Genomic DNA, 14,510 nt, shown 5'->3' with positions numbered 1-14,510 from the left:
GTATGTTCCTGGTTTGGTTTGTAGCTTTTGTGGTCAGGTCACTTGAGAAGAATGATTTCTTTAACGCTGGCATCACTAAGGCCCAGCTGTTCCTCACCCTCCACGATGCTGTGCTGTTCGCTTTGTCAAGGAAGCTGCCAGAGTCCTCCGAGTTAAGTGTGGACGAATCAGAGACCGTCATACAGGAAACCTTCTCAGAGACAGACAAGGTTGGATGATGTGAGGCAGCGGGGGTGGCGGTGGGGGGAGGTAGGAGAAACATCTAATTAGAGAGAGATGAGCAATGCACAGGGAAGGTTTGAGTGTGGCTGTCCCAGAATGTGAGATGCTGAAGGGTTCCCTTACCAGTTGGTAAAGAGCAGTCAACCTGGTCCCCAGGTTCCCACACTGCCATGACATCTGCTTGTCATTCAGGATCCTTTCCCAACCGAAGAAGGGTTACCCCACCCAGAAGGGGCCTCGAGAATCCTTTCACAGCAAGCTCGGTTACTGCCAGCTCCATACCGATTAATACCTATTTTAAATATCTCCCTTAGCTATACCCCTACCCTACCCTTAGGGTGAATAATAAAACTGACAAACTAGCAGATGTAAAGATCTGGCCGTCTATTTATGACTGGAGCAAAAGGATTATGGACAGACGCAAAGCTAAAGAAGATAGCAAGGGTCCAGGTCATGAAGGGCCTTACACGCACTGCCGGGGATTATACTAAGTCCCCTACATACAAATGAGTTCTGCTTCAAGAGTGTGTTCGTAAGTCCAACAAAGCTAGCCTAGGTACCCAACTAACACAATTGGCTGTATAGTATTGTACTGTAATAGGTTTATAATACTTTTCACACAAATAACGCATAAAAACAAACACAAAAAAATAAACATGTTAAGTCTTACAATACAGCACCTTGAAAAGTTCAGTAGTACAGGGCAACAGCTGGCATCCAGGGGCTGGCATTGAATGAACAGGTAAGGAGAGTTACTGACCGGAGTGGGAGAAAAGAGGCAGGGATGGTAGAGCTGAAGGGTCGCCAGCAATAGGAGATGGAGGGCAAGCTGCAGTGCCACTCACGCCTGACACTGACGGCAGAGGTTCTGGTTCCTTGCTGGAACCAGATGCACGTTCACGTCTTTGCAAGCTCGCAACGTGAAGGTGTGTATGTAGGGGACATACTATACATTAGGAGGTTGGAAAGAGAAGTAAAATCAAGAAGACAAGACATTCGGGAATGCTGGCAAGACCACTGTTGTTTAAATGGATGATCATGAAATCCAGGCTGGCTTAGAAAAACTAGAGAAGTTGGAAGTTATGGATTAATGGAGCCTGAAGCATAGTAAGTAACTGGGAAACTAGAGGGTGCCAAGAAGATGAAAAGCAAATTTAGGCCAGAAATATTTCCTACTTTGGAACCCATGCTTTCTGATACCATTGAGTCCTACTATATTCTGAAATTCCTTGACTGTTCAAAAATTAAATGCACCCATCTAACTGTGTGTATTTCAGAAAGAAGAATCAAGACATAAAACAAGCAGAAGTTTTATAGAAGCCCCCAGAAGTAAAAGTCCAGCCTTCTCCTTACTCCCAGACCCAGAGATGGAGGAGGAATCAAACTTGGACCTGTATTCCACGATACAGATGTCTAAAGACCATGGGCTGGATCTGGACCTAGACCTGGATCGTGAGGTGGAGCCTGAGTCAGAGCTGGAGCCTGAATCTGAGCTGGATCAAGAGACAGAGCTCGAGCCTGACCCAGAGGCCAGTCACAAGCCGACTAGGCAGAAGTACTGGTCTCTGTTTAGGGCTATAATTCCCAGATCCCCAACTCACACTCAGGCTAGGACACAGTCGGTAGACAGGAGGCATCAAAATGTGAAACCATATACATCCAAGGCTGACACCAGTGAGGATGCCTTGGAGATCTAGGAGTAAGGCATCACATTTCCTTGGCAAGTCCTCCCCACCCAAAGGGGACCGCTTGGTCCGGAGATGCAGGCTAGTTACAAACTAGCAGTACTTGCTTGGCGACTCCTCCACCTGCTGGCCTCCTTCCTTGCTCAGCACTGGGATTGCACTCCCAGATCACAATGCTAACCAAGAATCATCTCTGAATTCCTTATCCAGGCTCAGTTCATCTCACCACCAGATGTGCCACTGAAGGACTTCCTTCTTCATACCCCTCACCCTTGAGATTTTTTTCAGACCACCTCTAACTTACCCCCTCATCTCTGTTCCCCTTCCTCCAAAGAGATAAGGCGCAAATAAAATACATAACTCTAGTTATATCTGGACCCTTCCTGCATCTTCTCTCTTCTCTGAATTCTGTATGCCGAAGAAAATGTCAGGTGGAAGAAATTCCAGAAGTAGGTAGACGTGGGGAAGAAAGGAGCAATAAAAAGGAAAACTGCGTAGCATCTGTACTTTATATGTAAGTGATCTCCACTGTGGCTTCCCTAGTGGCTCAGATGGGAAAGAATCCACCTGCAGTGCAGGAGACTCAGGTTCTAATCCCTGGGTTGGGAAGACCCCTTGGAGTAAGAAATGGCCATCCACTCCAGGATTCTTGCTGGAGAATTCCACAGACAGAGAATCGGACACGACTGAGAGACTGACACTCTACTATCTCCACTGTACTGGGGAAAATAGGTTAAGTTAGGCCAGCCTGTGAAGGTCTGTGGTACAAAGAACTGTTAAGCTGAAAGCAGTTTTGCCGTCACTCCAAGGTCAGGATCTTGACAGTTTCAGAAGGCCAATAAACTGGACCACCTGATGTGAATGTTAGCTCTATACAACTCCCCGTGGTCTTCAGATGACCTTCACCATTACTTCTTTCTTACAGGTTTTTAAGATACAGGCAACCTAGAATCTGTACTGTCAGTGGGCCAAATTTAGTTAAAATCTGCGACAGACATAAACTCCTTAGGAATGGGGAAAGTCAATCAAGTCACTAGTTTGGTCCAAATTCATTAAAGAAAATTTCCCCTGCTCCATTAAAAAATTCTAGTATTAAGGTACAACCTGAAGAGAAATAGAATCTCCTAGGCAAAGGCATATGGAATACTGAATTTTATTTCCCACTCAGTAAATAAGATTCCCCTTGCTTAGAAAATCAATTTCTCTCACCTGTTAGATGAAAGAAATACTTGTTAAAGTGTGTCTCTTATCACAGAGCTAGCAGGTGCATTTACTCATTCTGCAGACATTTACTGCACCTCAAACTGTGGGGTAAGTAAAATAGTAATATCCCTCCCTACTTGACACATGTATAAAGCGAGACATGTTTTGTAACTAGCCCAAGGTCATACACAATCATAGACAACCTTAAAAGAGGTGGGAGCCCAAGTCACAAGCTTTGTTTGTTCCTGTTTACTCAGCACATTTACTGAACTCCTACTATGTGCCACCCATCATCCAAAGTGCTGAAGACACAAAACAAGCAGGATAGATGACAAAAATAAATTGTGATAAGTACTTTGAAGGTAAAATGCCAGAAACCCAGAGGGCATAACATCAGGAGGACCTGCACCTATCTTGGGTGTCAAAGAAGCTCTTCCTATGGTGATGGCATGTGACCTTGCATCTGATGGACAAGAAAGAGACTTAAAGCAGGGCCCAATGACTGCTAGGAAAGCAGAAGCAGATGGGTGACCAAGAGTGGTGACCTTGGGCAAGTACAGAAGCTGGGCACTCAGGGACACCCACAGGTGGAGCCTCAGGGTGATTACCATGGCCCCAAGGGTTCAACCAGAAACTGGGTCAGACCAGGAATGAACTGTCAGGAACATTGAACTGTGGCAGGAACAGGCACAGAAACGTTTCAAAACCAAGAAAACATTTCACATTTAAAACAGGAGACTAGGAAGTGCATGGAGAGCCCAGTTTCTGTGAATGGCTGCCCTCTCATTCCAGCTCCCTTTCATGCCCACATTTCCATCAGAGGAAGGTCTTTCAACATAGAACCAATGGCTTCTGACACTGGTAGAGTTTAGACTTTGGTCCTTTCTGTTATAACTGCAACATAGCTAAAAATTGACTTTAATGCATGACCTCAGAAAGACCAACCTGATGCTTGGACTACAGTCTATCTTCAAAGAACATTATCTATAAACCCAGAGCATCCATCCCCACCCAAAATAAGAATAAAAATGGTCAACTGATTGTAAATAGTTCAGCATTAAAGAAAGAATAAAGTGAGCAACAATTCAAAGGCTGAGTCTTCTTCCAAAATGCAGGTGACCTGAAATTCTGACATTTCAGACTTTACAAAATGCCATGGTTTGGATTGGTTGGCTCACTTTTCATTGCATGGTCATCATTGCAGATTCTATATCTCTCATGGGAAGTTGGAGAAAAATTCTAAAGCTAAAAAAGCTAGTATAGGCCAGATCTGACAGTATAATTATTTTAGCACAAATCCCTGATGGCTCAGTTGATAAAGAATCTGCCTGCAATGCAGGAGACCCCAGTTTGATCCCTGGGTTGGGAAGATCCCCTGGAGAAGGGAAAGACTACCCACACCAGTATTATGGCCTGGAGAATTCCATAGACTGCATAGTCTATGGGGTCGCAAAGAGTTGGACACGACTGAGTGACTTTTTTCACTTTCACTGAAAAAAAAAAGACCTCAAAGTGGCTATGTTCTACAGTAAATGGATTATAGGGGTATGATTTATATTAACACATATTAAAAACTAGGTGAAATCAATAGAACTGTAGGAAAGTAGGTTTGGAAAAAAAATTGGTCAAAATAGGTGGCCCTAGGTAGCTGTCTTTAAATCCATTAAACATCACAAAGCCCAATGGATTGTAACTTGATCTTACCCATATCTTATTTAGATGATGTTTAGATGAGACTTTGCACTTAGACCTTTGAGTTGCTGCTATGTGAGGTCATGAAGTTTGGGGAGCCAGAGATGGAATGCTATGATCTAAATGTGTTGTCCCAAATTCATATGTTGAAATCCTAATCCCCAAGATAATGGTGTTAGGAGATGGGGCCTTTGGGAGGTAATTAGGTCACCCTTATAATTATTTATGGGATTACTGGCCTTATATAAGAGGCCTCAGAGAGATCCCTCCTCCCACTATATGAGAACACAGCAAGGAAACAGCCATCTATGAGCTAGGAAGTGGGTTCCCACCAGACACCTAACCTGCCAGCACTTTGATCTTGGACTTTCCAGCCTCCAAAACTGAGGGAAATAAATTTCTGTTATTTATAAGCCACTCATTCTATTGTATTTTGTTATAGCAGCCCAAATGGACTAACATGCCCAAGGACTTAATGCATCTAGATTCAATGCTCATTTATCACTAGAAATACAGGAAGTAATGGCAAAATCCATAATCCATGGTGGCATAATAATCTTGAGATGATAGAATCTGAGCGCTAAAAAGGACCATGAGGGTCATCTAGGCTAATTTTACCCAGCCAGGCTCCTACAATTAAATTTAATTAAACACATACTTATTGGAAGACTCACTGTATCCCAAATACTCCATGTTTCCACAATCTATTACGCATAACAATGGACCCGAAATTTAGTGGCTCAAACAATAGTCATATATTTGCTCACAGTCCTGCAAGCTGGGTTGGGTTTACCTGGGCCCATTCATGAGGCTGTTGTCATCTAGAGATCCGCCTGGGGCTAGAAATTGCAGATGGCCTTGCTCACAAGTCGTCGTGTCTCTGCTGAGATGGCGGTAAGAGCTGGAGACTGGCCAGGCAGTGATCTCTCTCTCTGCAAGATTTCTCCAGAAGGGTACCTGGACTTCACACTGTGGCTCAAGGCAGCGTGTCATCTGCCTCGTTCTGCTAATCAAAGTAAAGTGACAAGGCCAGCCTTGATTCAGTGTGAGGGCAAATACACACTACTAATTTTTTAACAAGTCTTTATTACAATATCACTTCTGTTTTATGTTTTGGTTTTTTGGCTGAAAGGCATGTGGGATCCTAGCTCCTCAACCAGGGATCAAATCCACACCTCCTTCATTGGAAGTCAAAGTCTTAACCACTGGACTGCCAGGGAAGTCCCATATTCTCCACTCCTTGTAGGGGAAATAATTTATGGCCATTTTTAAACCACCACACTATGAGAAGCATGAGGATAAAAGAATGAATAAAATATGATGTCTCCCCTCAAGAAGCTCCTAGGCTTACAAATAGGCCGTGTAGGGAGGGAGGATCATGCCTCCTAAATGAAACGATGATGATAATGAGAAGTATGGAAATATAGATGACAGGAAGGGTTAGAAAGAAAATGAGTCAGAGAAAACTGCTGTGAAGAAATGACACCTGAGCTGGGCTCAATTGAGACTAAGTGGGATAAACCCGAGGTTCTCGATGGGCCAAGGATGAGCAGGGGCGCTACATCTGCTGTGGAGCAAGTGTCCGGCTGGGGTGGACACCAAGAAAAATCTGAGTTTTGTTCTGGGAAACAGTTTGATCACTTCAGGTATGACTTGTATGCATTGTTAGGTGAGACTAGAGCGTCATTTGTATAGGGCTAAATTATTCCCCCAAATTGAGACAAAGTCTTTCTAAAAACTCTCTGAATACTGCTCTGAATATTGGACTTAACAAAATCAAAGGAGCCTCATGCTTGAATTAGTTTTGTCTTATCTTAAAAATCTGCCGATGGAGACGTTTTTGAGCTTGTGATATAGTTTTGAAGTGAAAGTGAAAGTCACTCAATTGTGTTCGACTCTTTGCGAAATACAGCTTTTTGTGTTTTTCTCTGGCTGCATCAGACAACATGCAGGCTCTTAATTCCCACCCAGGGAATGAACCCTGGCCCCAGTGATGGAAACGTGGAATCCTAACCACTGGACCTCCAGGGAAGTCCTCAAAATACAGTTTTTCATTATAAGAGTAATACTCTTTAATGAAAATCTATAAAATACAGAAAAGCAGGGAGTAGAGGAGAAAAATTTTTGAACTGTGCTTTTGAACTGTGGTGTTGGTAAAGACTCTTGAGAGTCCCTTGGACTGCAAGGAGATCCAACCAGTCCATCCTAAAGGAAATCAGTCCTGAATATTCATTGGAAGGACTGATGCTGAAGCTGAAGCTCCAATACTTTGGCCACCTGATGCGAAGAGCTGACTCATTGGAAAATACCCTGATGCAGGGAAAGATTGAAGGTGGGAGGAGAAGGGGACAACAGAGGACGAGATGGTTGGATGGCATCACCGACTCAATGGACATGAGTTTGAGTAAACTCTGGGAGTTGGTGATGGACAGGAAGGCCTGGCGTGCTGCAGTCTGTGGGGTCGTAAAGAGTCGGACATGACTGAGTCACTGAACTGAACTGAACTGAGAGAGGAAGAAATTCTCCTGTACTTTCAATCCTGTGAACATTCTAGAGAGTTTCTTTTGCTTTGCTAGAAAACATGGAGTTGTCATATAATAAAGGAATTCTTCCCTCCCAAAGTTATAGAACTCTAAAACTTTACCAAATTCATGGGTGCTCTGATTAAATCTAAAATACCCTCATCCCAGCATGCATTGAGTTCTCAATGACTTAGTTCTCAAGAACTAAGATAAACAACCTGGAACTCCGCCGGATGCTCCCACCTGGCCTCAGCCCTCTAGGCAGCTCCAGGCCCACAAGTTTGTTTCCAGTATCCTGTCTTCAATGTCATAAATTTAAGGAAACACTACGGAGTTGACAGAAATCTGGTTTACTTAACAGTAACTTTTATGAAAGCAACTAGCAGACTGAGTAAACTACAGCAACACTTAAATGCACTGTGCCCTTGTGCCAGAAATTAGCCTTTTTTTTTCTAAAAGGAAGGCAGTCTTTATTTTGGGGGGCTTCCAAAGCTTGATTTATAGTAACTACAAACATTGCTACTTTTGAAAGTTTATAGAAAAATTCTTAGAAAAATTTCAAACATTAGTCACACTGTTGTAATATTCATCCAGTGTTAGTAATTTGTTCTTCAGTAAGAATGGAATTCTCATAGCAAATGCCCCAGAGCAGCCATTAAAAACTTGCATGCATGCATGCTAAATCGCTTCAGTTGTGTTCAACTCTTTGTGACCCTATGGACTATATAGCCCGCCAGGTTCCTCTGTCCATGGGATTCCCCAGGCAAGAGTACTGGAGGAGGTTGCCATGCCCTCCTCCAGAGGATCTTCCTGACCCAGGGATTGATCCCAGGTCTCTTGAGTCCCCTGCATTGGCAGGCAGGTTCTTTACTACTAGTGCCACCTGGGAAGCCTATTAAAAACTGCTGCTGCTGCTGCTGCTGCTGCTGCTGCTGCTAAGTCGCTTCAGTCGTGTCCGACTCTGTGTGACCCCATAGACGGCAGCCCACCAGGCTTTCCCGTCCCTGGGATTCTCCAGGCAAGAACACTGGAGTGGGTTGCCATTTCCTTCTCCAATGCATGAAAGTAAAAACTGTTAAGCGAAGCCTTCCTGAACACCTGAGCTCTATCCTCTGTCGTCTCCATAAGCACCACGTTTATCTAAGTAACAGCCAATCACGTCCAAGAGGTGCTAACACTAAGCTCACTTACTGTACAAAAGAAGCCTAACACGGCTATGTGTGCTTATGTAGCTGTGCTGTTCGATGCTCATAAAAGTAGATCTAAGTAATGCCCTTTGGGGATGAGAGAGTTTACTTGGCCTTGACTGTTTGTCATTCTAGCCAGCGAACTCTTTGTTTATAATAACACTTAAAAAAAAAAACCCTGTAGGGGACTTTCCTAGTGGTCCACTGGCTAAGACTCTGCACTCCTAATACAGAGCACCTGGTCAGGAAACTAGATCCCACATGCCACAACTAAAGATCCTGCATGCCACAACGAAGACTGAAGGTCCCACATGTTGCAACTAAGACCTGCCTCAGCCAAATAAACATAAATATAAATAAGTAAGTAAATAAAAACCCTGTAACACTGAGGGAAGTAAAGGGAGCCCAGCAGTTCCATGATTTGTGGGGCACCTGCAGATGAATGCACAGCACATACGTTGCAGCCTTAAAGCAAATGTCCTATTTGCTGATATAGTAAGCAACGGTTCAAAAACCATGCGAGAACTGGGATCTTCATCAAAAGTCCTGTTACAGTGAATTATGTAAGGGTCGTGAGCATTAAAACTAAAGTTGGGATTCCACTGTTCAGTTCAAGCAGGCAGGGATGTATTGTCACGATGGAGGCTCACAGAGAAGAGAACTCTTCATTGAGCCCCTGAGCACAAACAGGCCTTCGGTTTCTCTTCAAGAACAGCTTCTGCTTCGAAATGGTCCATCACTCACTAGTGACAGGGACTGCCTGTAATCTGAAGCAAATCAAGCATGAGAGCAGTGTAAATAATCAGCCTGTTTATTGGTGTAATCAACTCTGTATATCCCAAGCTCCTTGACTGCAAACATGGGCATGGCTGTCTCCAGATACTAATACCTGACGTTGCCTCTGCCTACGTGTCTGTAAACACTGGGTGGTTGTATCCTCTTCTGAGTCACAATTAGCTTGTGAAATTGCAGAATCATTCTGATTTACTTCAGTCATTCCAGGAGCTGACTTTGGGTCCCATTTATATAACAAATTAACCTGTGAAAGGTCTTAAAATGCATGTATTTGTGCATTGAGAAGGGGATCAACCTCTTTTTCAATACTAAGCTGCCTTCTCTCTCTAAGCTTATCCTCTTTATCTTCTGTAGAAGCCAAGGATGGAGCAAATGTATCAAAAAATGCTGAATGTGGGCTCACAGGAATATGCTGGGTTTTTTATTTTTAAATTATTTATTTGGCTGCACTGGGTCTTAGCTGCAGCATGTGGGATCTAGTTCCCCAAACAGGGGTCTAACCTGGACCCCCTGCATTGGGAGCCCAGAGTCTTAGTCACTGGACCACCAGGGAAGTTCCAGGAATGTGTTGTTTACTCAAAGTCCATTTGGGGGTTTAACCTGAGCCAGCAGGAAAAGGACATTTCTCAAGCATTACTCTAGAAAAGTGTGTTTTTCTTCTATTAGAAAAGAGGAGATTCGACTGTTAGTAAGCTTTCATGGGAAAACCCCAGCCCACAGTATCCTGCAACTTCTGTCTCAGAGTGACTTTCTATAGTGCTGCTGGAAGTGATGTTCATATCACGTACAGAGCTTATGCCATTTCGCCCCTCTCTCCTTTGAAGTCCACTTTGAGTACCACCAAACCTTTTCATTTCTTTTTGCCATGAGAATTGTGGGATCTTAGTTCACCAACCAAGGACTGACCCCAGGCCCTGGCCACGAGAGCACTGAGTCCCAACCACTGGACACCAGGAAATTCCCTCCACCAAGCTTTCTGCAGAACATATCCTGTGGAGCATGCCAGTAGCAGAAATCTCCTCTTGCAAGTCTTGTTCCTGGTGTGATGCATGAATTATTATCCATTTCAATGCTTATTTCAACAACCTGAGGAGTTTCAGTGGCACAATTTTGGTTTCTCCTTGAAGAATTCTTTGAAGGGCTTAATCCCTATTGTAAGGCAACATTTCCTCTTCAAGGACTGCTCTGTGGCTGAGAAGTGTCTCCTATACTGATATTTTTCTCTTTGACAGGCAGGCATCTGTTGGAGCTCAGGCCCACATTTTCACTACAGCTTCCTCTTTCATGGCTGAAGAGATTCTGACACCTGGACTGGAAGTTATTCCATCTTTCCCCCACTTTACCCATTGATTATAAGATTGTGACCAATAGCAGGCAGGGCTTTGGAGCGGTGGGAGCCTTGAAGGAAGTACGCTGTTCTTATGGCCACAGATACGCATGGTGCCCTTAACCTGCTATACTCACTGAAACTCGCCCCACTGGTGTTCATTCCTCCATAGAACCCGACTCTGAAACATTCTGATTAACAGTACATGGGAGGGACTTGCCTGGTGGTCCAGTGGCTAAGGCTCCAGACTCAATGCAGGGGGCCTGGGTTCAATCCCTGATCACAGAAATAGACCCCCTCATGCCGGAACTAAGAGTTCGCATCCCACAATTAAGATCAAAGATCCCAAATGCCACAATGAAGACCCAGTGTGGCCAAATAAAATATCAAAAAAATAAAGACAGGGCAACTCAGACGGTCCCCACTCTTCCACTCTATGATCAGGGTGCACCTTCTCTCCCAGGTAGCACTCATTTATTAACTCTTTATCGCGCCTCAGGTTCTGTTCTAAGCACGCTGCAAAAGTTAACACATTATTCTGCACAACAACCCTATGAGGCAGGGCTGTTAGGACCCCTGTTTCCTAGATGAGGAAACTGAGCACAGGAGTCCCCCTGCCCTGGACTCCAGCTGAAGCCTCAACTCTAGCATCTTGCCTACTGCTTAACATCTGCGGCAGTGAAGCTTCAGAATAAGTCCAAATGAAGGAAGACGCCTGTTGACTGAGTGGATGGAGTGCTGCAGGTACTTGACGGTAATACCATATTTAACTGTCATTTCCTCCAAAGCCTCTCCTTGGGCGGAACAGTTACTCTTTTTATCCAGGGTAAGACTCTAAGACCAAGAGTTTGCCCAAAGTCATAGCTAGTCAATGTCAAAGCTGAAATTCAACCCCAAGTGAGATACCAGAGATGAGGTGTGTCTGTTGTTGCTGTTGTTGTTGCATCGTTTGGCTTTTAAGATCTTAGTTCCCCCACCGGGGATTAAACCCAGGCCTCTGACATGAGGGCACCAAGTCCCAACCCCTGAATCGCTGAGGAATTCCCAGGCTTTCTCTTTACTCAGTGCTGCTTCCATCTGGGGAAAGGTGGCTTCCTGATGCCTTAAACTGAAAAATGCACATCAGTACACTGAGTGCCTCTGTGTCTCTGCCTCTTCTCCCTGTCCGCACTCACCCCCACCCAGCCCACCATACGCACACCCAGACACCCATGGTTTTTACATTCTTCCATGTTGTTGTTGTTGTTCAGTCACCAAGTCAAGTCCAGCTCTTTGAGACCCCATGAACTGCAGCATGCCAGGCCTCCCTGTCCGTCACACTTTCCCAGAGCTCGCTCAAACTCATGTCCATTGAATCGGTGACGCCATCCAACCATCTTGCCCTCTGTCACCCTCTTCTCCCACCCTCAGTCTTTCCCAGCATCAGGGTCTTTTCCAGTAAGTCAGCGGTTCGCATCAGGTGGCCCAAGTATTGAAGCTTCAGCTTCAGCATCAGTCCTTCTAATGCATATTCAGGCTTGATTTCCTTTAGGATTAACTGGTTTGATCTCCTTGCTATTCAAGGACTCTCAAGAGTCTTCTCCAGCATCACAGTTCAAAAACATTAACTCTTCGGAACTCTTCGGCGCTCGACTTTCTTTATGGTCCAATGCTCACATCCCTACATGATTACTAGAGGAGGGAATGGCACACCGCTCTAGTACTCTTTCCGTGAGAAGTCCATGAACTATATCAAAAGATATTTTTTTCATAACATTCCTGAAGATAATTTACTGAGCACCTACTATGTATCTGACACTTTTCTTTTAGGTCCTGGAGATACAGCAGTGAACAAAAGTCACTTGTCATTCCAAGGAGCAGTGAGGCAATCAAACAAAAAGCCCTCTCCCTCTGCCAAAAAATGCTCAGGTACACTGGCTGAGGGTGTATAAACCTCTCAAGGGTCCAAACGAAGGAATACGTTGAAATACTGCCGTTTGGATTGAGACAGTAAATATCTTTAACGACTGGATAACACATCTTTTTGCAAGTCAGATGGTTTCCAATTACCTGCTTTCAACAAAATTGAATAAGGACCTCTTGGAATTGTCTGTTGATGGCCATGAATATAAATTTTGATGATTACCATGTGATTTTTGGCACATTTGGAAGGAAATGTTTTAAACTATATTGCTGTGCCAAACCCTTTCTATTCCCATATATAAAAATTTTTATTTTATGTGACCAAGTTTTCTCACCCATTACCAAAAAAAATGAATAGAATGATGCAGGCCTCATTAAGAAACGTCTGATGTATATTTGCAACAAAATTTAATCTATCACAAAATGACCCTGTATGTTATTTTGATTCATCATGCAGTGATATTCATAATGATAGGTAAGAGAGTTTTTAGAGGACCATGATCTTAGGAAATGTCTTTGCAAACTAAATTAAAATGTTAATGCACATTTATGTGGTGAGGGATGACAGGATGAGCAAGACTTTTTCTTAAAATTTATTTGACTTTGCCAGGTCTTAGTTGTGGTATTTGAATCTTTGCTGCGGCATCCAGGATCTTTTTTTCTTTTTGGTTGTGATATTTAAACTTTTAGTTGCAGCACGTGGATCTAGTTCCTTTACCAAGGATTGGACTCAGGGCCCTGCATTGGGAACGTGGCGTCTTAGCCACAAGACCACCAGGGAAGTCTCAATACAAGACTTTTAAGCATAAAATTGTATTACCTGAGGATGAACTTCTGTGAGAGTAAAATGAAATAGAAATACAAGTACGAGGAGAAAAGGAGGTAATGTAAAATTTCTTATAATTAACAAAATGATTTTACTTTTTTACATATAAAAGTGTATGACGATGGGCATCAAATTGCTATTGTATTTAAATTCCGTTGAATGGCATTCAACACTGTGATGTAACACTTTTAAATTGTCAATTTCCTTTCCAGTTTGTATGCCTTTTATGTAATTTTCTTGTCTAGCGACCCTGGCTAAAACCTTCAGCACGTGACTGAATACCCATGGTGAGAGTGGACATCCTTTTCTTGTTCCTGATCTTAGGGAGAAAGTTTTCAGTCTTTCATCATTAAATATGCTGAGGGTGTTTTCCTCAGCCTTTATCAGGTTGAGGAAGTTCTATTTCTAGTTTGTTGAGTGTGTTGCACAGGGATAATTTCAAAAAGTTATTTTAGTAGGAGACAAAAGTGTTTTCGTGTCTTGGGCTGTGCTGGGTCTTCAATGCTGTGCACGGGCTTACTCTAGTTGTGGCGAGCAGAGGCTTCTCTCCAGCTGCGGTGCGAGGGCCTCTCATTGCAGGGGCTTCTCTGTTGTGAAGCATGGGCTCTAGGGCTCGTGGGGTCAGTAGCTGTGGCACGAGCTTAGTTTCTCTGAGGCATGTGGAATCTTCCTGGACCAGGGATCGAACCTGAGTCCCCTGCATTGGTAGGTGGATTCTTTACCACTGAGTCACCAGGGAAGTCCAAGGAAGTAAAATGTTGGAAAGCTCAAGTTCAAGTTCCTTAGAAGCTCTAAGCTCCCTGCTATACCCCCCAGCACCAAACACAGTGCCTGCATAAAGAAAGGGCCCGATCAGCATTTGTGGAGCAAACTACCTCCCACTTTCCCCCTTGCACTTTATACTCCAGCGATGCTAAGCTGTTCATGGTTCCCTCACATACCATGTGGGGCTTCATCCCTGCCTTCTGTTCCCAGCTGACATTTATTCGATGTTCTCCAATGCTGCACAGTGTCATCTCATTCAGGAGATGTCTCTCTCCTTATCCCTCCTCAAATCCTGAGCTGAGAGGGCCTCTTTTTTGTGTGTGCTCCTGTGGTACTTCATGCATCTACTGTATTTATAATATGGTGTGTGATGAAGAGTAGGAA

The 14,510-nt window shown here is 43.8% G+C and overlaps 1 protein-coding gene and 1 pseudogene across 13 annotated transcripts in view; one reads left to right on the top strand and one right to left on the bottom strand.

The window, feature by feature from the left end:
* Positions 1 to 2,274, top strand: part of SLC26A8 (solute carrier family 26 member 8) — an 82,014-nt gene extending 79,740 nt beyond the window's left edge. For 11 of the 13 annotated variants that reach the window (XM_042237069.2, XM_060403121.1, XM_060403123.1 and 8 more), the window contains 2 exons: positions 25 to 209; positions 1,500 to 2,274. In XM_042237069.2, the coding sequence (XP_042093003.1) occupies positions 25 to 209; positions 1,500 to 1,919 (605 nt within the window). In that variant the 3' untranslated portion in view covers positions 1,920 to 2,274. The remainder of the gene's footprint in view (positions 1 to 24; positions 210 to 1,499) is intronic. The other 2 variants (XM_042237070.2, XM_060403125.1) reach the window with 1 other exon arrangement.
* Positions 2,275 to 5,911: 3,637 nt separating this feature from the next.
* Positions 5,912 to 10,653, bottom strand: LOC101122987 (suppressor of cytokine signaling 5-like; annotated as a pseudogene).
* Positions 10,654 to 14,510: the final 3,857 nt, after the last annotated feature.

The sequence above is a fragment of the Ovis aries genome, chromosome 20, assembly GCF_016772045.2.
Source record: "Ovis aries strain OAR_USU_Benz2616 breed Rambouillet chromosome 20, ARS-UI_Ramb_v3.0, whole genome shotgun sequence".
NCBI lineage: Eukaryota > Metazoa > Chordata > Mammalia > Artiodactyla > Bovidae > Ovis > Ovis aries.
Note: the sequence above shows the minus strand (reverse complement) of the source record. Positions and strands in the feature narration are given on the sequence as shown.